The 26,126-nt window shown below is 47.3% G+C and overlaps 1 protein-coding gene across 4 annotated transcripts in view; it reads left to right on the top strand.

Moving 5' to 3' along the window:
* Positions 1-26,110, top strand: part of LOC126529640 (uncharacterized) — an 81,762-nt gene extending 55,652 nt beyond the window's left edge. For all 4 annotated transcript variants that reach the window (XM_050177157.3, XM_055069927.1, XM_050177155.2 and 1 more), the window contains one exon: positions 21,501-26,110. In XM_050177157.3, the coding sequence (XP_050033114.1) occupies positions 21,501-22,024 (524 nt within the window). In that variant the 3' untranslated portion in view covers positions 22,025-26,110. The remainder of the gene's footprint in view (positions 1-21,500) is intronic.
* The last annotated feature ends 16 nt before the right edge of the window (positions 26,111-26,126 follow it).

A 26,126-nucleotide genomic window follows, 5' to 3' on the forward strand; every position in this document is an offset into this window, starting at 1 on the left:
TAACGAAAGGGGACGCGCGCTAGTTTTGTCTGATAGCAGACAGCATTTAATGCAAGCCGCGGTCGTCGCGTGCGTCGGTAAGCGGCAGATCGGAAAGCAGCCGATCGAGACGTGCGCGTTATGTTTGTTGTTTGGCCATGCTTTCTAAGTTCACAATATCCAAGCTTGCTTTAAGGTAATTACCACCTTGCACATTCTTGCTGATTCACTCTTCCTGCCAAAAACCTTCGTTTCCTGTAGTAGCCGGCCATCGGTGCAAGCTTACTTTAGCTGTTCGCCCGACGAGACACTAGATTTGCTTTGGTGAGGCATGTATCTCTAATGCTTGCGCTCGTGCTGTTGGTCCTAAGGCCTGTTAACGTGGTCTGGGTTCATTTCGCGGAGCAGTCTGTACGAGCCAATCCTCATTAGCAGTGAAAACGCACCTTGCTGATTAATACGATGAGTTGCAATGACTCCAACATCTGCATTGAATAAGGCGTGATATACACTAAATATTTATTGCAGCATGATTCAAAGCAATGTGCGCCTATGTAGTATTTAAATTGTTAATTTTGAGCAGATGTGTGTTTTGGCTGTTGTGTTCTAGGATTTCGTGCATCCTGGGAAGGAAACTGCTTTAGTGTTCTGGTGAAGCAGCGTACTGACCAGGACAAGGCAGACACACACATGAATACAAGACACTCGCTGTGCTTGTGTCTCTCCTATTTGTACTGGTCAGTGCGCTGCTTCACCAACACGGTATGATGATTAATCACCAACTCGCCCAACTTCCCACATTACTGCGTTAGCTTTATAATGCAGTTCTCTTCGTGCCACGCAGTGACGTTATTGGGGCAAGAAATAGGCATCAGAAGTTACAGGCACTAGCATCTCCGAATCACCATGTATTAAAGGCATGTACAGTTTGCCAAAAACAGCTTAATTTGTGATTTGCCTGAACCTAAGCCTGAGAGGGTATAATGAGCTATAGGCTAGGCCACGTTGTTGAAGGTGGGAAGATGGTCTTTCTCGTTAGTAACGTTCCATGCTCATTTGTGCCTAATACATGTGTTCTTTCTGTGCTCGCAGTGCTGATGACACTCCCTGGGAGCCATCCAAAAGCATGCGAATTTACAAAAACAAGCAGGCTTTGCGAAGCGAAGACATCGATAACGCTTGCCGTTGTTCGCTGACAGCTCCGCGCAAATCAGAACGAACACAAACGTGTAATTTACTAATGCTCCAGCCAAGAAATTTAGCAGCAAAAGGCGGAAGCACAAAATGAGAGCAGCCGTGTGCGCGCACTCACGCAGTGACGTTATTGGGGCAAGAAATAGGCATCAGAAGTTACAGGCACTAGCATCTCCGAATCACCATGTATTAAAGGCATGTACAGTTTGCCAAAAACAGCTTAATTTGTGATTTGCCTGAACCTAAGCCTGAGAGGGTATAATGAGCTATAGGCTAGGCCACGTTGTTGAAGGTGGGAAGATGGTCTTTCTCGTTAGTAACGTTCCATGCTCATTTGTGCCTAATACATGTGTTCTTTCTGTGCTCGCAGTGCTGATGACACTCCCTGGGAGCCATCCAAAAGCATGCGAATTTACAAAAACAAGCAGGCTTTGCGAAGCGAAGACATCGATAACGCTTGCCGTTGTTCGCTGACAGCTCCGCGCAAATCAGAACGAACACAAACGTGTAATTTACTAATGCTCCAGCCAAGAAATTTAGCAGCAAAAGGCGGAAGCACAAAATGAGAGCAGCCGTGTGCGCGCACTCAGCTACCGAGGAAACTAACGGCAATCGTCACCGTCCCTCCACATCTCTGCAAGTATGCATGACCGCTTTGTGCCTGCATCATATAGAAATAAAGTGGCTAAACTTCTGAACTTGGTGTATACCTCTAAATCGACATCGTATACGATCTTGGACACCTGTGACACGCACTTGGCTTTCACTGTCACATCACCGTCCACGATTTGTTGAACGCCGTACACGTGCGGAAGCAGACGCTCCCCTTTCGTGAGGTTGCCGCCACGAAAGAATCTGTCCGCGTCGGCAGCCTTCTTGAAACCGCATTGCAATCTCTGCGTCGCTGTTGCGCAAGCAGGCGATCTGCCGCCGTCGAAAACTGAGCGCCGTGAGAACGAGCAGCGAAGAAACGCGCGGGCGAACCGGTGTAAACAAAGCGGAGACCGCGCCACGGCACGACCGCGCTGCATCACGTTTCCACATTGGGGGCGCTGTCAGGAGGCGCAGTAGCGCCGCCTGGCCATGGTTTTCTCGTCTATTGCCATGGGACACAGTATGTATTCCTTAATAATACGCGCTTGCACGCGGTATTTCCTGTCACAGTACGAGCACCGATATGCCTAATACGTGTACCGGCAGGCCTTCAGAGCGTTTTCGAATGTGCCTGTGACAGTTTGAGCCCTTAAGGGCAGTAAATGACATGTATTTTTTCCAACTGGCCGATTTTTCTGACGTTTTCGCGGCCCCTATGGAGTTCGAAAAATCGGACGTGGACTCTGCAACTGACCAAGAAAATGCTTCAAATGGTCTGTGGGGCGAACGAGTGGCGGAAGGAGGACAAGAACAGAAAAGACCTACGCATTGAGGAATGAAAGGGAAAAGAAGCGTGCTGCCGCCGTTTCGAAGGAGCTTTTGCTCAAAAAACAGTGTTGGCTGATGCCGAGATGCAAGTGTCCCTCATCCAAATCAAGATAAACTCTTTAAAGCAGTGAAACACAACATTGAGGCGTCGTGCGCGGACTGAGAGTATGTCGGGACAGTTGAGGTTGACATACGAGCTGTTGAGAGAGAATCTCAATTGTGACAACATTCGGGCCTCATACCACTGAGCTTGCTATCAGTTGGTAGAAATAGCTCACATTCGAAAATATTTGCTTCTCTATGCATCTCCTTTTTATTCGTATTTGAGAATGTCCGGCTCGATTTACAATTTTTTTCGAAGTCATTTTATTTGCTGTGCATTTTACTAACCCCTCCCTTCTATTCTCTTTTTGAATAACATAAACACTACTCCTTAGTATTCAAATTGGACTAAGTCGTTTTTCTTTAAATTTTTAGTATGCTTACTAGCGAGTGACAGCATCGGGCGATATGGTTTCAGCCCGTCTTGAGATAAAATATAATTCTGCATCACTCGGGGAAGTTTGCAAAGGCACTCAGGGAAAACCTAGAAAACTCAGGGAATTTGGAAATGCCAACTTGGTAGACACCCTGAGGAGTGATGAGGGGTTATATGGGTCTGATCGCGGTTGATAATGGTTAGACGTGGATGAATAAGGTGCCGAAGAGCGATAAGGGTTTATAATGCTCGGAACAATTCTGATGCGGTTGGTAAAGGTCTGATCAAGTCCGATAGGGTTGATAAGAACCGATAAGGGCTAACAGGGTCAGATTGAATTTGATAAGGTTGAGAACAAGCGATAAGGGTTGATAATTTAAGGGTCGGATCTAGCCCGCTAAGGTTGATAACGACCGCTACGGGTTTATACTGGTCGGATCAAGCTTGATATTTATAATGGCACTGAGCTGCGGGGAGATGAGCAAATGGCACAATGCTTACACATACTTAGACAACTCCAGTGAAGTTTTTGCCTTAATTTTTGTATGCATGGTCTAAATTCAAGAAGTTGGAAACTAGGACGAAGTCGCGCATATTAAAGTGAAAGCCTTAGATGGACGAAAAATTTGTTGTCCAGTGTTATGACACCAAAATTCTGTGCCGCCAAGAAGTGGCACCCATGCCCACGATCATTGGTGGGAGTCGAACCTACAACTTTTGGTGTTAATTAAGGCACAGTTAATTAAGATAGAGCATATTAACGCACTCGAACCCAGGATCTTTGGTGGGAGTCGGACCCATGGTCTTTTGTGTTATGGCAAAATTGACTAAGTTAGAGTTAAGGCACTTGAACCAACAACCTTTGATGGGAGTCCAACCCACGGTCGCTAGTGTTAATTAAGGTAAAGGTAATTAAGATATATTTAATTAACACACTCGAACCCACGACTTGTAGGCGTCAAACCCATGACCTTTGGTCTTAATTAGCGCAAAGTTAAGGCACTTGAGCCCACGATCTTTGGTGGAATAAAACATAGGGAAGTTACAATGCATTCAAATGAAAATGTTAAATAATTTAGTAGTGTGGTTTGCTGGGCCAGTTGGTGCATGGTGAACGTATAAGGGGTTCCAGCAAGTACGGACGCCAGCACCACTAAGAAGAAACGGACAGGACAACCCTGTCCTGACAACAGTCAAGTAATTTAATGAATGTCTCGTGAGCAGGCAGGCTTTCGTCTTCATCCTCTTTAGCGTATGCTAAAGTGGCTTTCAACCTTTTTTGAATATTTTCGATTTTTTAACTCTCAATGCTCATGCTAAAAAATGGCACGTTATTAGTTTCATTCCTGCTTTCCTGCTTCGTGAGGTGTTCCTTCGAAGTACCACATTAGAATTTCCGAAAACCCTCCAAGCAATTAGGGGCTGTAACTCGACGGCCCTCAGCAGGCTCACTGGACAGGCTAGTAATGTCCTAAGACTTGTAGCCTGCGTCTCAAATCGAAGATGCAGTATCAAAGAGGACAGTCTGCTCAGAACTTACCAGGCATTCTTCCTAAGTCAAGTTACCTACATCGCACCGTACCTTAATTGGGGTAAGGCAGAAAAGGTGAAACTCGACTTCCTAATCAGAACCGGTCTCAAGCGCATGCTTGGCGTTTCGCAGTCCACGAGCACCGAGAAGCTGCTGCAGCTAGGAATTCACAACGCCATCGATGAGTTTATGGAAGCTCACACAGCGGCTCAAATAATGAGACTATCATCCACTAAGCCTGAAATCAAGATTTTAGGAGTCGGTATCCAATCCAGACATAAACCGGCGACCAAAGTTTGCTGGACCCGGGAAACCAGAACTCGCATCATGGTTGACCCCGTCTCACGAAACATCCACCCAGTGCATAACGAGAGTAGAAGATTCGTGAGAGCCAAGTCCATCCTTAAAAATATCAATCAGCAGAAACTAAATGCCCTCCATGTCGATGCTGCCAGGTATGACAGTAAGGATGAGTTCACTGTCTCGGTTCTAGACGCGGAGGCAACCTGATTAAAGGGACACTAAAGGTTACCAGAAAGTCAAGTTAAAGTGGTAGAACAATTTTCTAGAACGTCTAAGGCGTCAATATAATCGCGAACAGAGCCTTAGTAACCGAGAAATTGAGGTAAATGCATGACACGATTTGAGACCCCCCAGCGACATTCCGGTACTAGCCCGATGACGAAAGCACTCCTCATAATTTGTGTTACTAATACTCAACTACTCGTATTAAAAAATACCATTTCATTCGATTATAAGACGGAAGAAAATGCTACTTGTCTAGGTCTATTCGATTCTAAGAAAAAACATTTTGACGTTACCCTTCAGTAGTATGGGTGGTCGAAAGGTTTCGTTTTCGCTGGACTGTGCGCGCTCGACTCTGCGCCGCGCACGCTTTGGAGTTCCAGTAGTTTCGTTATCGCGTCGTGCTGTGCGGGTTCTGCTGGCTCGCGAAACTTTCATTTGGAACAAGCAGCGAGAATGCCACGTCCATGTGATGTCGTGGGAAGCCCTCGTTGCTTTCCCGCTCCGGAGAGCCGGTGTCGAGGCCGCCGTCGTAGTACGCAACGACGCCGGCAGCGCGAGCCCTCAGCAGCAGGCCGCGCTCGTCAGTGCTCAAATCGCTGAAGTTGGGCCCAGCATCGCGAGCCAATCTGTCGTTATCAGGGTCCATTGCGACAAGCGTCGAAGTTTGCGTTATAGAATGAAGTACCAGCTTATGGTCGCGCGTTTCTCCTTCCGCTAGCCACCATACTCCCGCTTTCGCTCTGCTGTCGGCTCTGTCTTGGCTCTGTTTCTGGCCGCGCGTTTGCGTTTTGCGCAGAAAAGCCGTAGCGCCGCCTGCGGACGCCGTTCTACTCGCCGATGGCGCAACGTCACTATGAGACCATGATGTCAGTACTCCTCGATCGGAGGGCGGGCAATTTGAACTGCGCTAGAGGTACGCGGACGCTTCAGAACGCATTTCCCCTTAAAATAAGTCTCTCCTTGGCACGAAACAAGCGTTTCGAGGTTTCTGGGATGGTATTTCAACAGTCCACGTTGACTTAATAGTAACCTTTAGTGTCCCTTTAATGCACCCTCTGTCTATACGAAGTTTGCCCATGTGGCGGAGGAAGCGGCGATCATTCTGGCTTTTCACAACTCAAAAGCTCTCAATATCGTCTTCTTAGACTCGCGCAAGTCACTTAAATCATTCTCTTCCACCCTCGTGTCTGAAAACGCGAATACTATTGCGAACAAAGCACTTCAAAGAACTCGGGAGAGCAGCGAAAAAGGATACCACATCTCGTGGTTCCCAGCCCATCTAGATGGCTCAGTTAACCCGCGCGGACGTAATCCTAACGAGCAGGCCTACCGGAGAGCGCGTGATTTCACGTACCATGCTGTCGCGGGTAGCCAGGCTTGCAACGAGGTCAACATCCACGAAGATCCATTATGTGCTTTCCACAAAATTGTTTCCCATTATTGACTGGGCTGGAGGACACTTCCACCCCCCCACCCCTAATTGAACAAACCTCAGGCTAGCACACTCGGACTTCTGCAAACCTGTTCGTATCCCACTCCTCCATCTAATGGTATAGACCCTGATTACTCAGTCGTGCCCAAAATGTGGTCATGACTCATGCTCTTTTGAACACATGCTCTGGCTGTGCCGAGCCCTTAACGCCTCTCCACCAATCACGAAACAACAATGGGAGGAATCTATCAAGAGCAGCAATCTCCACATTCAACTCCAGGCTGTCCAGAGGGCCCACAACATTAAGGTGGGACTTCGTCTCCCGGTCCCATCGTGGGCGGAGCCACCAACTTGATCTTGGAAGCCTCCGGCTACCCTAGATCTCAGTCCTCAAATAAAGTTCTTGTCATGTCATGTCGCATCCACTCAGAACACCGATGATGAGGATGCTATTTTATGTATCGCGGTGTATGTTGAGACTAATAATACATCTTGAAATGAGATTTTAGAACCACAGCACTGAAAAGGAGCGCATTCCGAGTGGCAAGCACATAGTTAATGGATAATTACAATGTCTGAAGGAAGTCTCACTTTAAACATTATTTGAAAGTAAATTTCTGGAAAACTGCTGTAGCCGTGCTAACATCACGTTATGAGACACCTAATAACTTCTTGAAGTCCGTACCAATAGTCGCAATTAATTTATATCGGCAGAAGAGTACGTATTTTGGCTGGTTGGTTGATGATTACGAGCAGTAAACAGCGCTAAACAACAGTACGAAGAGAGGTTTATTATTCGAAGTTTAATTTTAGAGGTTATGCGATTTATTGCCCCTGCACATGCTGAATTTCTGTTACTTTTGTGCTTTGAGATAGCGGTAGAACAGTATATATTGTCACATGGTAATAACGGTCGAAGATACTTCAACAAAATTGAATGGCGAAACTAACTCTATTGGGCGAACCTGTGCCCACAAGAACAGGCTACACTCGGAGCTCAACGAAAGCGGCGAACACAGTTGGCGATTGTCGAAAATCTGATCAGCAGGTCAAGCGCGTCGGCTTTTATACATCAGTTGTCGAATTTTCCAGAGTAATCGTTGGGACCCACGTCTTCCACAAAGTTCTACACTATTCGCGTCGCACATACATACACTCAGATTACGCAAGGTTCGGTGTCGGACAGCAGATGGAACCATCAATAACATTTCAAAAACTTCCGATACATGCAGGCACGCCCTGCGCTGTGCGATAACATTTGTTAGGCGGTGAAACGTGGTCATCCGATAAAGATAAACAAGTACACGTGTCAACACCCCCCTCTTAAAAAACATTGACCCAATGCTGCAAACAAACCAAAGTAATAAACAAAACAACCCGTAGCAAAGAAGCAACAAAAAAAGGAAGTTCGTCGGTGTGTGTAAAAGGGCTTAAGATGCACCACGTGGACCACTTCATATCTTGCGCAGCACCGCTGTGAATGCAAAATGCTATCTGGCATGACCTCACAGACCAGTTCGCCAATACGTTGGATGATATTGTAGGGTCCGAAATAGCGTCACAATAGTTTCTCACTGAGTCCTCATCGGCGTATCAGGGTCCAAACCCAAACACGGTGGCCGGGCTGGTACTCGACGTAGCGTCGTCAGAGGTTGTAGTGTCGGATGTCGGTACGCTGCTGGCTCTTGATCCATAGGCGGGCGAGCTGTCGGGCTTCGGCGCGCTGGATATAGGTGCCGACGTCAAGATTTTCTTCGTTGGCGACATGCGGCAGCATGGCATCGAGAGTCGTCGTCGGGTTCCTGCCGTAAACCAGCTTGAACGGCGTGATCTGTATTGTTTCTTGCACCGCCATTTTGTAAGCGAAGGTTACAACATGGCATCCGAGATCTTGTGTTCGATGTCGACATACCTTACTAGCATGTCGGCGAGGGTCTTATTCAGGCGCTCCATAAGACCATTTGTTTGTGAGTGGTAGGCAGTTGTCCTCCTGTGCCTTGTCTGACTGTATTGCAGAATGGCTTGGGTGAGCTCTGCTGTAAAGGCCGTTCCTCTGTCGGTGATCACGACTTCTGGGGCACCATGTCGCAGCAGGACGTTCTCGACGAAGAATTTCACCACTTCGGCTGAGCTACCTTTCGGCAGGGCTTTAGTTTCAGCGAAGCGGGTGAGGTAGTCCGTTGCCACGACGATGCACTTATTTCCGGTTGTTCACGTCGGAAAGGGTCCCAACAAATCCATCCCGATCTGCTGGAATGGTCGGGAAGGAGGCTCGATTGTCTGTAGTAATCCGACTGGCCTTGTCGGTGGTGTTTTGCACCGCTGACAGTCTCGGCATGTCTTGGTGTAACAGGTGACGTCGGCGGTCAGGCGCGGCCAGTAATACCTTTCCTGTATCCTTGATAGCGTCCGGTAGAATCCGAGGTGCCCAGTGGTCGGATCGTCATGTAGGGTGTGCAGTACTTCTGCACGCAGCGCTGATGGAACAAGAAGGTAGTTGGCACGGACTGGTGAGAAGTTCTTCTTCAAGAGCAGATTGTTTTGAAGCGTGAACGAACACAATTCAAACTTAAATGACCTAAGGGCGACGTCGGTATTCCCTTTTATTATACTCGACGAGACCTTTTAGCTCTGGGTCTGCTCATTGCTGTTCAACGAAGTCTTCTGCACTTATTATTCCAAGGAAGGCGTTGTCGTCCTCGTCGTCTTGTGGTGGCGGGTCAATAGGGGGCGCGTGATAGGCAATCGGCATCAGAGTGTTTTCGTACGGACTTGTAGATTACAGTGATGTCATATTCTTGCAGTCTGAGGCTCCACCGTGCCGGCCGTCCTGATGGGTCCTTTAATTTAGCTAGCCAACACAGCGCGTGATGGTCGCTGACGACATTGAATGGCCTGTCAAATAGGTAAGGGCTGAATTTTTCTGTAGCCCAAATGATGCCTTGGCATTCCTTTTCAGTCAGAATAATTGCCTTCCGCTTTTGACAGTGACGGGCTAGCGTAAGCTATCACCCATTCAAGTCCGTCTTTCCTCTGGACTGGAATGGCACCGAGGCCTAGGCTGCTGGTGTCAGCGTGGATTTCGGTATCGGCGTCCTCGTCAAAGTGCGCAACTACTGGCGGCGTCGGCCTGCAGCGTTTCCCACTTGAACTCGACATCACTTTTGGTTAGGTGTGTCAGCAGCTCAGCGATGCGTGAAAAGTCCTTGACCACAGAGTGCCTGTAGTAGGCACACGTGCCAAGGGATCTACGCACTGCCTTCTTGTCGATGGGCTGCGGGAACTTTGCGATTGCAGCTGTCTTCTACGGGTCAGGGCGGACTCCAGATTTGCTGATGACGTGGCCTAGAAACAGAAGCTCATCGTAAGCGAAGTGTCACTTTTCCGGCTTCAGAGTGAGCCCTGATGACTTGATGGCCTCTAGTACTGTCACAAATTCTCTAAGGTGATTTTCAAAATTTCCGGTGAAGATGATGACGTCATCAAAGCACACAAGACAGGTCTGCCACTTCAATCCTGCTGAAACGGTGTCCATCATGCGCTGGAATGTTGCAGGCGCCGAGCACAGTCCAAATGGCATAACCTTGAACTCATAGAGGCCGTCTGGCGTGATGAAGGCGGTCTTTTTGCGATCTCGTTGGTTGACTTCTTCTTGCCAGTAGCCAGACTTGAGGTCCATCGACGAGAAGTATTTAGTGTTGCAAAGCTGATCCAATGCGTCGTATATCTGTGGGAAGGGGTATATGTCCTTCGTGATCATGTTCAGTCGACGATAATCGACACAGAAACGTGAGGTTCCATCCTTTTTCTTCACCAAGACTACAGGAGATGCCCACGGGCTTTTCAACGGCTCGATGATGTCGTTGCGCAGCATTTCGTTGACTTGTTGCCTAATAGCTTTCACGTTCTCTTGTCGAAACTCGGCAAGGGCTCTGGCGGAGTGTTTGAGTGCACTCTTCGGTTATTATGTGATGCTTTGCAACTGTTGTTTGTCGAGTCCTCGATGACGTCGAAAAGCAGTCTTTGTATCATCGGAGAAGAGTTCCAAGCTGTTGCTGCTTACTATTGGGGAGACAGACTTATGTCAAAGTCTGGTTCGGGAACTATAGTCGTTGAGGTAGATGCGGCAGAATCCGAGAGGATAAACGCATTGCTGGCTTCCACAATTTCCGCGATGTACGTGATTGTCATGCCATTGTTGATGTGCTTCAACTCCTGGCTGAAGTTAGTTAGCATATCTTCCGCTTTCCCGCCGTGAAGTTGAGTGGTTGTAGGCTACTGGTGGGATTAGCCTTGCAGTTGCTGCCGGCAATTGCTCCACCGTAGCAACACTTAAATATATATAAATCACATAAATCATACACAGACCTCACACTTACAAATGGTCACTCCTAAGGTCACCATGTGGAGGCCAAATCCGTGTCCTGCAGGTAATTTAAAAGAAGGCGAAAAACCATCCTACACAACTGGTTCCTGCGCAGGAAAACAATGTCCTGAAGAGAACTGTGAGGAACTTCTGTCTTCTTGAGGGACCCGAATAACACTCCTTTCCGCATTATACAGAGTACAGCACTTTAGGTAATGTTCTATGTCACTGCACACACACCACACGTTGAACATAATGGAGACAACGCCAGGCCAGTCTTATACATCCACGCAGGGGTACAAGCAGAGCCCGTGCGAATGCGGAGCAGTAAAGTGGCTTGGTTTCTTTTGAGACCCTTGATCACACATGGCTTGTGAGGTGAGCTCCACAATGAACTGAAGTGGCACAACACTGCTTCTCTGAAGAGTCTCTTGTCCTCTTGAGGCACTTTTCTCAATGGATTCCCAGACAGCGCTCTATGGGCGAGGCTGTCTGCCATCTCGTTGCCTATGATACCTATGTGCGAGGGCACCCATTGGAAACGTATGGAGAAGCCTTTGATATGGAGATTGTGCACCGAGCGTAGGGAGCTAAGACATAAGGCATCAGTAGGGAACCCGTGCTCTAACCTTGGAAGGGCAGATTTTGAATATGTAAGAATGACAACAGGTTGAGGCGTACAAAACCGTAGCTTCTTTAGAGCTGCCTCAATGGCAATGATTTCGGCCGTTGTGGAGGACACGATTGCAGTGAAGCGAATAGACCAATCGTACTTCAAAGAGGGAATGTGAAAAGCAGCTGCACTAGATACTCTGATCTTGACCACAGAGCCATCAGTAAAAATTTGAAGATGACGTGCATATTCAGTCTCAAGATGTTCCAGTACCAGCGAACGCGTTGCCGCGAAAGGAGAACTCCGCTTAGCGCAAACGTGAGGAATTGCCAACGAACAATCGAGGCTCGCGAATGACCAAGGTGGTTTCAACCTCTTAGTTCGACCGTGGAGTCTAGCGATCCCTCTTGCGACGCACATTTCACAGTCGAGCACTGGACATTGGTAGCCCTCGATGACGCCTTCGACGTCAGCAGGTCTTTCGGTGCCGACGGAAATAATAATGCCGGAGCGCGGCGGGAGGCTCACTTGACCTTCGAGCACACTCAAGGTGTGGTGACTACGAGAGCTCTCCGGTGGTATCGCTTGATCGTCCGACAGCATTATTGATTTCGACGTCAGGTCGATGATTGCGCCGTGTTGGTTCAGGAAGTCCATGCCGAGAATGACGTCTCGTGAACACTCTTGGAGGATAACGAAGGTGGCAGGGTATAAGTCCGGTCAGGAATGGTAATTCTTGCCGTGCAGATTCCAGTTGGCGTAATGAGGTGTCCTCCAGAATTACAAATTTGAGGGCCTTCCCCTGCAGTCTTTCTTCAACTGGGCAGCTCCTGTGTCCACTAAGGCGGTGATTGCATGGCCGTTGAGAAGCACTACCAGATCGGTGGTTCTGTGTCTTGCATTATGGTTAGTTCTTGGCATCGCACCATGGCTGCGTCGCGTTGATCTGTGGCAGGTACGTAGCATCATCAGGTCCTCTTTCGTCGGTGTATTCTTTGCTTCCAGACTTCGTCGGGACGGCAGCGTGTTGTTATGCCGTCGAGCTAGTCTCGTCGGCGTCTTCGGCGGCGGCGGAGGATCTCCGTCAGTTCGACGAACTGCAACCGCCCTTCATCGGTTGCTGCTTTTAGTTTTCCAGATATGTGCTTGCAGAGCGGCCCCGGGCTGTGCCAGTGTTTGGACGGCGCTGCGGCGACAGGTAGCGCGGCCTGGTGATGGCAAACGGGACGGTCGTCGATAACTCCACTGAGTGGCGGCGAGGTAGTCGGCAATGTCACATGGGCGCTCCCCTAGGCACCCTAGTTCCACCCTAGTTCGCTCCCCAAGGTGTGGACGCGGCGCGTTGACGGCGAACCCTTGGAGTCCCAAGTCGCGGTATGGGCATCGGTGGTACACATGGCCGGATTCTCCGCAGTGATAGCAGAGTGGGCGGTGGTCAGGGGCTCCCCAAATGTCTGTCTTTCTCGGGTAGCTGCGCTTGGCGACGGGTGGGCGTGCTGGCGGCGGTGGATGACGGAATTGCGGCGTTACAGGGCCCTGGCACGACCTTGACGGCGAGCGATGGCGGCGTAGGTCATCGTTTCCGAGTGGGGCTGTGGCGATGATGTTTGCACTTCAGTAACCCCAAGTGATCGCTGAACCTCCTCTTTGACGATGTCGGCTATTGAGGCCACTTGACGCTGCGACCTAGGGAATAGCTTCTGCAGTTCCTCGCGAACGACCGCTTTGACGGTTTCTCGTATGTCTTCACTGCCGAGTGATTGAACATCGGTGTAGTTTCGGTGATTATACTGCCTTGTACGCATATCTAGCGCCTTCTCAATGGTTGTTGCTTCGGAAACAAATTCAGCAACAGTCCTGGGCCGGTTGCGTATCAATCTGTTAAGAGCTCCTGTTTTACCCAACCCATGAGGAACCGAATTTTCTTCTCCTCAGGCATATCCAGGTCGGCGGGGCGGAACAGGCGCGTCATCTCCTCAGTGACGATCGCTGTGGTCTCGTTGGGTAATTATACTCGGGCTTCTAGCATAGCTTCGGCCCTTTCCTTGCGCACCATGGTCGTAAAAGTCCGCAAGCCGCTACGCGACAGGTTCCACGTTGTCAGGGTCGACTCTCGGTTCTCGAACCACATTCTGGCGGCGTCTTCTACGGCGAAGTATACATGCCGCAGCTTGTCTTCGGAGTCCCAGTTGTTGAAAGACGCGCTTCGCTCGTAGGTCGCTAGCCAGGATTCCGGGTCTTCAGTCGATGAGCCACGGAAACGTGGTGGGTCCCGAGGATGTTGCAGCAGAATGGGGGACGCTGGAGGAGCAATTGGTGTTGCCTTGGCCACGCTCTTGGTCATCTCAGGTAGAAGGCCGTGCTCCGGGGGCAGCTGTTGCAGTTGGCAGCTTGCTCGATATTCCGGGACGATGTTGGTGTTGTCATTCCGGTCCGGGCTTGGATCGCGGCTTGTAGGGGGCGTCCGGTACATGAACGAACTAGCACCTCCACCAGATGTTACGTGGTAGTGACGGTCGAGGACACAGCAACAAAACTGAATGGCGAAACTAACTCTTTATTGGGCGAACCTGTGCCCACAAAAACAGGCTACACGCAGAGCTCAACGAAAGCGGCGAACACAGTCGTCGATCGTCGAAAATCTGATCAGTGGGTCAAGCATGTTGGCTTTTATACATCAGTTGTCGAACGTTCCAGAGTAATCGCTGGGACCCGCGTGTCTGCCACAGAGGTCTACACTATTCGCATCGCGCATACATGCAATCAGATTACACAAGGTTCGGTGACAGACAGCGGATGGAACCGTCGATAACATTTCACAAGCTTCCGGTATATGCAGGCGCGTCCTGCGCTGTGCGATAACATTTGTTAGGCGGTGAAGCGTGGTCTCCCGATAAAGATAAACAAGTACACGTGTCAATTATATACTGATTGAAAGAATACAGACACTTCGTTGTTAGCGCTGTGGTCTGTGTCTCTCTCTCCGTCCTGTTGTTTTCGCTGTTTAGTGCTCGTAATTTATATCAGTTTTAACTGCAACGGTCATTGATTTTATCGGAAACAAAAGGCATGAAGATAAAAAAAAATTGGCTGAAGGCTTAGCTTGGTTAAGCCTGGAAGATTGCGAAAGCAATACCCTTGGCTGCGCCTTAAGGTTCGGCTAATGGTGTGGACATGGTTGCCCTTTGTGAAACTTATGGCTATACGTCATCCGACATAGCGCAAGGCAGCGCGCCGACCACTGCGAGGAGTCGAGCTGTAGCCACATTTATCCTCCTAGCGTGACGTCACACCAGCGAGCGCCCTCTCTCGGTAGCGCCGCAGCAGCGGCGCGCAAGGCTTCGCCTCCACCATCGATGCCGCGAGCTGGGGCTCCGTCTCTCGGTCTGGCGTGACGTCACATGGTCACGTGACGCGCAGCTGTGTAAGGAGGCGCCACGACCACCGATGGGCCGAAAGTGCGAGCAGTATTGCTTTCGCAATAAAAATACGCTCCCCTGGAAGTACTCGGGTACTTGTATTCACTTTCCCAATACTTTAACCACTAGGATTGGTAAACGTTGTTGCATTCACCCCATATTTGGAGCATGTTATGCAGTGTTCTGTCATAAGAAGCCAACAAACACTGACGCCAAGGACAATTTAGGGGAAATTACTTGTGTGTAAGAAACGAAGTAAAGAAACGATAAATAATGGAAATGAGAGTGGATGAAAAAACAACTTGCAGCAAGGGGGGGAACGATCCCACAACCTTCGCATTTCACCTGCGATGCTCTACCGATTGAGCTACCGCGGCGCCGTTTCCCCATCCACTTTCTTGGCTATTTATGTCAACGTTACTAGATTACCTACGTTGATGTATGTTTCCGGGGCCCGATTTTTATTAGTCATGTCATAAGCCAACAAACTCTGACACCAAGGTCGACATAGGGGAAATTACTTGTGTGTAATAAATGAAGTAAAGAAATGATAAATTAATGGAAATGAAAGTGGATGAAAAAACAACTTGCCGCAGGTGGGGAACGATCCCACAACTTTCGCATTTCGCGTGCGATTCTCTACCGATTGAGCTACGTCGGCGCCGTTTCTCCATCCACCTTCTTGGGTATTTATGTTTCGTAGTAGAGCCGCGGGGGTGTTAGCAAGCGCCACCACTCACAGACCTTGGCGGCGGATGTAGAACATCCTTTCTGCCGCAGGCGTCACGACAACGTGATCTTTTTGGGTGAAGGCAACCGGTCAATAAACCCACACATGCTACCTGAAGGCGTCATTGTTGCCTGATTCGAGACCCTGGTTATGTAATAAACGAGAACAAAGGGGTGGGTTAACCGAGGGGCCTGATTTTTATTAGTCATATCATAAGAAGCCAACAAACACTCAAACCAAGGACAACATAGGGGGATCGTTGTGGGATCATTCCCCAGCTGCAGCAAGTTGTTTCTTCATCCACTTTCATTTCCATGAATTTATCTATGTTGTCCTTGGTGTGAATGTTGGCTTCTTATGATATGACTAATAAAGATCGGGCCCCTCGGTTAACCCCGTTCTTCTTATTTATTACATAACGAGGGTCTCGAGTCTGGAAACATTGACGCCTTCAGGTAGCATGTGTGGGTTTATTGACCGGTTGCCTTCACCCAAAAAGATCACGTTGTCGTGACGCCTGCAGCAGAAAGGATGTTCTACATCCGCCGCCAATGTCTGTGAGGGGTAGCGCTGGCTAACACTTCCAGGGTTCTACTACGAAACATAAATACCCAAGAAAGTGGATGCGAAAACGACGCCGCGATAGCTCAATCGGTAGAGCATCGCACGCGATATGTGACGGTTATGGGATCGTTCCCCACCTGCGGCAAGTTGTTTTTTATCCATTTTCATTTCCATTAATTTGTCGTTTCTTTACTTCATTTATTACACACAAGTAATTTCCCCTATATTGTCATTGGTGTCAGCGTTTGTTGGCTTCTTATGAAGTGACTAATAAAGATCGGGCCCCTCGGTTGACCCCCTTTCTTGTCGTTTAGGCATTGTTCTAGTAACATTGACGCAGGTAGAATCTAATGTGTGTACTTGGAGCCAATATGACTGCAGAAAGGTTGACGTATTATTCGCATGGATAATGCAATCTGGGTGGCTTATTCAGAGAGAGACCGTTTTTGTTTCAAAGTGATTTCTCCTCGAGGCAGATCGCTCCTTTGGTTCCTGTTCTGTCCTTTTTTTTCTTGTCCCGGAAAGGTGTAACCGGCATGACAGTTATGCTTAACTCATCTGTCTTTTATATTCTTGAATGTGTTGTTTCTCACTCAGCTTTCGATGGCTTCGGTGCACTGTAATTGCAGTCTTTGTATATTCTGTTCCTTTCAAGACTGCAGATTCCGTCTAGCAGTGTCTAAATACAATGAAAATGCATACTTGTTATAAAGGCAGTTCACTCAAACTGGAATTCATGGAGTCGAAATCTTTTCGACAGCTGTGTCTACAATTCTTCAGTGTTACCTTGGTGTAAATTGGAAACTTTTCTAAGAGGTGTCCTCTGATATTTACTATACTCAAGCATGCGTGTGCTAAGTCGTGAGAGATGTCATCAGTAACGGCCTAACACGTGAAGACGGTTGATGCAACACAAGCTGAGATGCCGATCTTCTATTCTAATTTATGAGCAACACTGCTGCAATGAAAAATAAAAATTCGTCGAGGCCTTCTTATAGCGTAACACGTACTTAGCCAGAGGTTTTTGCCCAGCTATGGGCATCAAGGAGCAGACGGAGGCGAGAATAGAACGAGGAAGGGATTTTAGTCGGAAAAGCGTCTGGTTGGCTATCCTGCTCTGGCAGACGGAAATAGGGGAATAGAAAGATGACATATATATATATATATATATATATATATATATATATATATACAGAGAGAGAGAGAGAGTGGAAGGACAGACACGGCGAATTCGCGCACACTAAATCATGATGGAGGTGGTAATTGAGTGTTCGTTTAGCGTGTTTAGCGTAATAGCGGGCTTAGCGGAATTGAAATGCGCATGCATAGAATGCTAACTGACCCATACCGTTTGGCGTACACACGATATTTCTCAGGCTTAACGTTGCCGTATTTGCGTGATTTACGTAAAATATGGCGGCAGTCCCGGCTGCCTGCTTTGAGCTGAATTTGGCGTTGTTTTTGTAGAATTCATTTCGTTCGTAGCAAGTGACTGCGTATATGGCTTTCTATTAGTTTTAGGCCGCTCTAACGGCAGAGTATTCTGGATAATCTTGCGGGGCTTTCGAGATCACTTCTCATTTCGATCGCGTCCGAGCCTAACGAAAGAAACCTCCTAAAACAGTAATTAACAGGATACAGGAACTCCTCCTATATCTAGCGATGAGATCAGAAGGGCCTTACAAGACATGAAATGAGGAAGAGCGGCAGAAGAAGATGGAATAACAGTCGATTTAATCAAAGATGGAAGAGACGTAGTGCTTGAAAAACTGGCGGCTCTTTATACGAAGTGTCTATTGACTGCAAGGGCCCCAGAAAACTGGTAGGATGCCAACAGTATACTAATCCACAAAAAGAGAGACGTTAAAGAATTGAAAAATTATAGGCCTGTTAGCTTACTCCCAGTAATATATGAAACATTTACCAAAATAATCTCCAATAGAATAAGGGCAACACTGGGCTTTAGTCAACCAAGCGAACAGGCTTGCTTCAGGAAGGGAGAATCTGCAATGGATCACATGCATGTCATCAATCAGGTTATCGAGAAATCGGCAGAGTACAATAAGCCTCTCTATAGACCGTTTCATCGGGCGAGGAGGATACGGCACGCGGAGAGCCTTTCCTCCTCTCTGGCTTGGGCGATCCGGCGCGGCGCTGCTTGAAAATATTGCTGTCGCGTGCTGCGGAACGATTTCGAGATGTTTTAGATCTTACTTTGTGAAATTTACGCCATGTTCGTTCATATAAGGTCGTCAGGGAAGCCTTTCAGTGCATCGGTAACTACTGTAGCCAGAAATATGTCTTGGGGGTGCAAAAATGTGATGCGCATAATCAGCCGCGGTGTACGCGCATTATCAGTCGCGGTGCGTGTATGCGTTGTTTACTATATTGCTTATATCGATTTTAATTCACCAAAGAAAACCGGCGTATCTGCATTAGCAGCATTAAATGGTAAATCAGCTCACTGTCTGACCGATTGGCGTAGGGAGTAAAACATAAAACATAAGAGCGCATGCTCGTGCACGGCCAACCTAAGACAACCACGAAACGTCTAAGCGGCAGGCGCTATCAAATATTTGTGATACACTGGCATCGTTCTCACGCATTTCAAGTGTAGTATGCTTGAAATTACCATATGTCTACGCTAGCCTTGCTGCATGAGGCCCGTGGCGCTGCTCAACACAGTGATCACTGCGGTTGGTGAGCCAGCACGATACATATATAAGCTGTGTGCTTCGGCATTGCCTTTTTGGCCTGTATACAGCCATAATATATGAACGGGTTCGCATAAAAAGAATGCGATGGCTATTTTTGAGCGCAAAATTTCCGTAATACGTGTGAGTACGTCGTAGAGAACTGAACGAACACAATTAACCGAAAAAAAAAAATCGGTTAGCATCCTCTTTCTCTGAAAAGCAAGAGAAAACGGGCTAACTTCTCACAACGTTTATAAATATATAACCGCTGATACCGTATGCTTGGACCATGCGCTATATAGAACAAAGATATCTGTAATCCAGCACCTACTACTGCTTAGGACGCTCGCGCAGTTCGTAAACGGTCGCTTTGCTGGACAAGCTTAATTCAGACTGTATAAGGTATGCTGCTATTACTAGCCAAAACTATTTTATTCATGGGTGGAAACCTCATCCATCCAACCAAGTAGTCACGCAATGTAACCTGCAGCGAATAGTTTGAATGCTGTCAAAGTATAATAGCACAACTCCTATCGTAGCAGAACGGTACCCACGCTGTTACGATCGTCGCGTATGTTTCATGGCTCCTAAACCGCAGCTTAGAAATAGAGGATAATACTGTAATAAGGTCACATTACTGATTGCAACATTCGGAAATACACAATTGATCTCCGAGGCTGATGGTAGGCTCAAGTATGCGCGCACACATCGCGCTGCGTGTTCCGTCCACCTCAACACCAGCAGAAATTCCGGCCATGACGCCTTAGACCACTTCAGCACGTCTCACAGAACCGTTTACCGTGTAGAAGACGCGCGTCATACTAAACAGACCGCACGACCGCGATAACAAACGCCAGAACCTGCCGCCGAGCGTATACCTGCCATGCAAAAGACCGCTTTCACCCAAGCCAGTATGGCGCTGCTCATAGGCGGCGCCACTACGTTCACAATATGGCGGCGCCTACGAAAAAACGGTCTATAAGGCTTTCATAGATTACGAAAATGCATTTGATTCAGTAGAGATACCAGTAGTCTTGGAGGCATTACGTAATCAAGGACTATAGAACGCTTACGTAAATACCTTGGAAAATATCTACAGAGGTTCCACAGCTACGTTAATTGTACAGAAGAAAAGCAGGAACATACCTGTAAAGAAAGGGGTCAGACAGGGAGACACAATCTCTCCAATGCTCTTCACTGCGTGCTTAGAAGTATTCAAGCTATTAAACTGGGAAGGCTTAGGAGTAATGATCGATGGCGAATATCTCAGCAACCTTCGGCTTGCCGATGACATTGTTTTATTCAGCAACAATGCAGACGAATTACAACAGATGATTGAGAACCTTAACAGAGAGAGTGCAAGACTGGGGTGAAAGATTAATATGCAGAAGACAAAGATAATGATAAATAGGCGGGCGAAGGAACGAGAGTTCAGAATCGCCGGTCGGCCTCTAGAGTCTGTGAAGGAGTACGCTTACCTAGGTCAAATAATCACAGGGAACCCTGATCATGAGAAGGAAATTCACAGAAGAATAAAAATGGGTTGGATCTCATACGCAGACATTGCCAGCTCCTGACTGGAAGCTTACCATTATAATGGAAAAGGAAGGTGTACAATCAGTGCATTTTACCAGTGCTGACACATGGGGCAGAAACTTGGAGACTGACAAAGAATTTTGAAGAACAAGTTAAGGACCGCGCAAAGAGCGATGGAACGAAGATTGCTAGGCATAACGTTAAGAGACAGAAAGAGAGCGGTTTAGACCAGAAAGCAAACGGGTGTAGACGATGTTCTAATTGACATCAAGAGGAAAAATGGAGCTGGGCAGGTCATGTAACGCGCCAGTTAGATAACCGTTGGACCATTAGGGTTACCGAATGGGTACCAAGAGAAGGAAAATGCAGTCGAGGACGACAAAAGACTAGGTGGAGCGATGTAAATAGGAAATTCGCGGGCGCTAGTTGGAATCGATTGGCGCAGGACAGGGGACAGGGGGAATTAGGCCTTCGTCCTGCAGTGGACATAAAACAGGCTGTTGCTGTTGCTGCTGTTGAAAACATTAGAGATGCCTACGCCACCTATCGGTGATGTCGGGAAATAGGTGCGACGACGGAATATGGCCTCTGAGATCGCCATATTATAGAGGCTATGGTAGACAGCTTGTACTATTTGCTGCAAATCGCTGGACATGGAAAGTACAAATACAACGTGCCCCTGACTTGCATTGTGCTGCCTCGCACTTTCCAGAGGTACACGCAGATAAAATTGTGTGCACTATGTATAAGAACTCCAAAGCGTAATGGAATAGCGTCCTGCGCGTAAACTACGCTATCACGCTATACTAAATCTCTCTTTCTGCAAAGTTCGTTAGCGGAACAGTAGCGTTATTTACCTCAACTCCGCGATTACGCTAACGTTAAGCTAGAACTGTCTAATATCACTAAAAAGTACAGCTGTAGGTTGCTTTGTTTCTAAAGACAAAATTGCTTTAAAAATGAAAATTTCACAGTAAACTGAGTGTGTTATCTTTTCCTTTACAAATTGCAGTTCCATCAGCGACAGCTGGTAACAACACTGACAAAGGAACAAGTTGGAACCAGGCTAGAAGGGTGAACCAAAAGCTGTGTGTGCATGAAAAGGGAAGTGAGAAGCTGTTTCAGTGTCATCTCTGCCCGTACGCATCACCTAGGCTTGGCAAGTTACAGTCGCACCTGGTATCGCACAGCACAGAGAAACCATTCAAGTGTGAAGTTTGTCCAGCGGCGTATAAGAGCTTGAAGTGCTATAAAGCCCACATGTGCAAACACACAGGGGAAAAGCTATTTCAATGCCACCTTTGCCCATATTGGACAGTTTACTGGAAGTGCCTGTTGGAGCACAGAGGAACTCACTCAAACGCCAAGCCCTTTGCCTGCACCGTGTGCCCATTCAGAGCTAAAAGCAAGGCAAACCTGCGTAGACATAAGCTCATGCACGGAGGTGATGCACCTTTCAAGTGCAGTGTCTGCTCACTTGGTTTTCGCCGAAAGCATAACTTAAAAAACCACATGCAGCAGCACATAGAGTCGTAGCTGTGTTAGTGCATAGCTGTACTAGAGATTGTGGGTGTTCATGAAAGCAGCGCCCACCGTCAATTGCCCAAGCAAGAAAATGAGCTCGTCAGAAGATTGAACCGATGGCCTGCTAAAAAGCAGACGGCCCGATCTCGACCATCTGGGTCGCACCGAGCTTGGTTTTTGCACGTGGTTAGCCCGCGCCTGTGCCAGCTTGGTCTTTGCACGACACCGCGCCGTTGTCATGACCGCCGGTTGAATCATTGTGACTACGTTCGGCCAACACGCGGGCCGGCGACTTCCCCACTACGGCAACGGCATGGCTTGTCCGCGGCCAGCGTTCTTTTGCCGCAATTATTTTTTATGTATTCTGCTTTATTCTTTTTTGAGTCACGTATACGGGGTGCTTTTTCTTATGTCGATTTTGTAAGGCCTTTTGTCACAGATACCAGCGTGTTCCGCTTCTTAAATATGGTTAAGTGGTGGACATTACATTCTGAATAGGTCGCAAGTGCGGAAGCATCTAATTGAAAAAAAATCGCGCTAGCTATATTTTTAATTCATCGCTTTAGGACATATGCTGTAATGGCGAAATTAGAGGCAGCGAACGTGCAGGAACTATTCAATCGGAACCAATTGTGTAACTAGCACCAGTTTCGAGATATACGAAGTCACAGTCCGCAAAATGAGTCGGTGTCCTGATTATTTCCCACAAGCATTGCATATATTGGCAGTGCAACGAGAAAATAGCTATGACACCAAGGCATTTTTTTCCGTAATCTTTGACGTATATATTGAAACTGGTTGGTTCCAACTGAATAGGCCCTGCATGTTAACGGACTCATTTCCACCATTGCAACATGTGCATTAAAGTTATTAATTAAGGAGGTAGTTGGCACGATTTTGTCAATTAGCAGCTGATTCACTACTACTCGTTTCGAAAGTCCACTGGTTAAATGTAACCCAGATGAAGTCGCGGAGTACTGGTATCTACAACAGAAATTTAATAAAATTGACATAACAAAGACCCTGCATAATTCGCTGTTTAATTCATGCACCCGTTTGTGTCTTAAAGCGCGCTACAGAAGGCTACAGAAGGCGCTACAGAAGTATTCAGTCGAAACCTCAGCAGTCATGGAGGCATTGCGGAATCAGGGTGTAGACGAGCCGTATGTAAAAGTACTGAAAGATATCTATAGCGGCTCCACAGCCACCGTAGTCCTTCATAAAGAAAGCAACAAAATCCCAATAAAGAAAGGCGTCAGGCAGGGAGATACAATCTCTCCGATGCTATTCACAGCGTGTTTACAGGAGGTATTCAGAGACCTGGATTGGGAAGAATTGGGGATTGGAGTTAATGGAGAATACCTTAGTAACTTGCGATTCGCTGATGATATTGCCTTGTTTAGTAACTCAGGGGACCAACTGCAATGCATGCTCACTGACCTGGAGAGGCAAATCAGAAGTGTGGGTCTAAAAGTTAATCTGCAGAAAACTAAAGTAATGCTCAACAGTCTCGGAAGAGATTAGCAGTTTACGATAGGTAGCGAGGCACTGGAAGTGGTAAGGGAATACATCGACTTAGGGCAAGTAGTGACCGCAGATCCGGACCATGAGACTGAAATAATCAGAAGAATAAGAATGGGCTGGGGTGCGTTTGGCAGGCATTCTCAGATCATGAACTGCAGGTTGCCATTATCCCTCGAGAGAAAAGCGTATAACAGCTGTGTCTCATCAGTACTCACCTACGGGGCAGAAACCTGGAGGCTTACGAAAAGGGTTCTACTTAAATTAAGGACGACGCAACGAGCTATGGAAAGAAGAATGATAGGTGTAACGTTAAGGGATAAGAAAAGAGCAGATTGGGTGAGGGAACAAACGCGAGTTAATGATATCTTAGTTGAAATTAAGAAAAAGAAATGGGCATGGGCAGGACACGTAATGAGGAGGGAAGATAACCGATGGTCATTAAGATTTACGGAATGGATTCCAAGGGAAGGAAAGCGTAGTAGAGGGCGGCAGAAAGTTAGGTGGGCGGATGAGATTAAGAAGTTTGCAGGGACAACATGGCCACAATTAGTACATGACCGGGGTAGTTGGAGAAGTATGGGAGAGGCCTTTGCCCTGCAGTGGGCATAACCAGGCTGATGATGATGATGATGACAGAAGGCTGTGTAGACAAATTATCACTACAGTTCATTTTTTGTTTAATTTTATTGAACTATTTAGTGCAAACACAACAGAAATCGGAATACTTTGTTGTGAAATGCTGTGAAAGTAGATTAGTGGTCGTGCCATAAAATGTGAATTAATGACAGTCTTGTATGGGTACTTGAATGTGTCTTTCCTTGAATTGCATAGGTCTATTCACCAGAGAACTGTGCAGCCAGGTCTCAGTTGACCGATTGTACTATGGTCCCGCTCTGGTATATGAAATAAAGACATGCATATACTATGCAAGTTCCAGAAATTGGGCATGTATAACTATTGTTTGGGTGCTAAATATTGGACCAGACGCTTTGTGGCCTCTCAATAACTCCTAAACGTTGTACTTATGAACAGGTTGTTACAAATCCACAATTTTTCATGACAAACACTACATACGCAGCGCACATGCAAACGCATTCTCACGTTACTTAGCCTCAAGCGTCGCAAACATCTTACGCCAGCGGGGCAAAACTTGCCTTTCTTCAAATTATCTTACGCGTGTCATCACGACCGCAGGGACTTACATCATGCGCATGGCATATGCAAGGTGTCCAGATAACTTTAGCCAGTTTAAAAGTATGCAAATGCCAGGTAGCTGGATAGAACAGAGGTAATATTGTTGACCGTCGCTTGGAAATAAAAAAAAATTTTCACCCCGCCTGATTTGATAATTAGTCGTAATTAATTAATCAACTTCTCAAATATTACAATTAGATGAAAAGCGTCAATGAGAAAATTGTAGAGCGACGTGAAAAACTTTCGGTGCAGCTTTCTGTTGCAGAATACGTGCTACATAAAAATGTTTTTCCGAGCATGAAAGGAGCCCGCAAATGCACGCAAAATTGCCGCGCGACTGGCCGCCCGCGGCACTTTACGACGGCAAACATTACCTTTGTTCTGTCTCCCTACGTGGCATTTGCATACTTTTAAACTCTAGCTAAAGTTAGCTGGGACACTCTGTATAGTACGCTACGGACACTGCATGCGCACATCGGTGTTCCATGCATATTGCGATGCACCCGCAGTCTCTTAATTCGCTTGCACAAGGCTTTGGCATGCGAACTCTTGCACATTAAGTGCAGCTACAAAGACCACAAGGCATAGAATTTAGGCCGTGCTATTAACATGAACATGTCGATTTCGACATATCGAAAAGCGCAGACGAGCCCTCGAAACAAATAAACGCGGCCTTACGCGCTCTCCTTCCACAACGCTGGAAAGGATAGGCTCTAATAGCGTAAATAATACGTGCGACTTACGTGTAAATGTGAAGGTCCGTAGGAGATGAAAATCCGCAGGCTGGAAATATCCATTTATCGCGAAAAAGAAGCGCAGCACTATAGACACCCTTCGAAGCTGCGCCGATCAAGCAGCCACCGAACACTTCTTTCAGCAAAAAGCTCCCTCTGCACGTATTCTGAAATTTTCGCCTTCCACGAAACTATCGCCTTGGCTACGCATCCGCCAATGGCTCGCGCTGATTGGCGTTTTTAGCAAAACCGGAAAATAAACAGCCCCATATAGTAGTTCCGGCCTACGTCATTCTAGCGTCATGGCGTCGATGGGTGCTCTCATAGAGTTACTATAACTAACTCTAGAGGAAAACCTGGCCCGAAAAAATGGGAACCGCTAGGGCGCCGCCCTGTTGCTACTGGTCAATGTGGCTAGCGCAGTCACCATTGAAAGAGCTGAAAACGAGTACAGGTCACCTAATACTATTGAAAGAGCTGAAAACAAGTACAGGTAACCTAATGCTTTGTCATTTAAAAACGCATACCTGATGGCTTTATGAAGGTGATGTGTTAATGTTAAGTTTACAGAACGTGCTTGCTAAGTTTGTGACTTATGTAAACCACGATGTACGCATTCCTGCAATAAAGGATGACGCTGATTTCAGTTTCGAATCTGTTTT

The sequence above is a fragment of the Dermacentor andersoni genome, chromosome 9 (genome assembly GCF_023375885.2).
Source record: "Dermacentor andersoni chromosome 9, qqDerAnde1_hic_scaffold, whole genome shotgun sequence".
Taxonomy (NCBI): Eukaryota; Metazoa; Arthropoda; class Arachnida; order Ixodida; family Ixodidae; genus Dermacentor; species Dermacentor andersoni.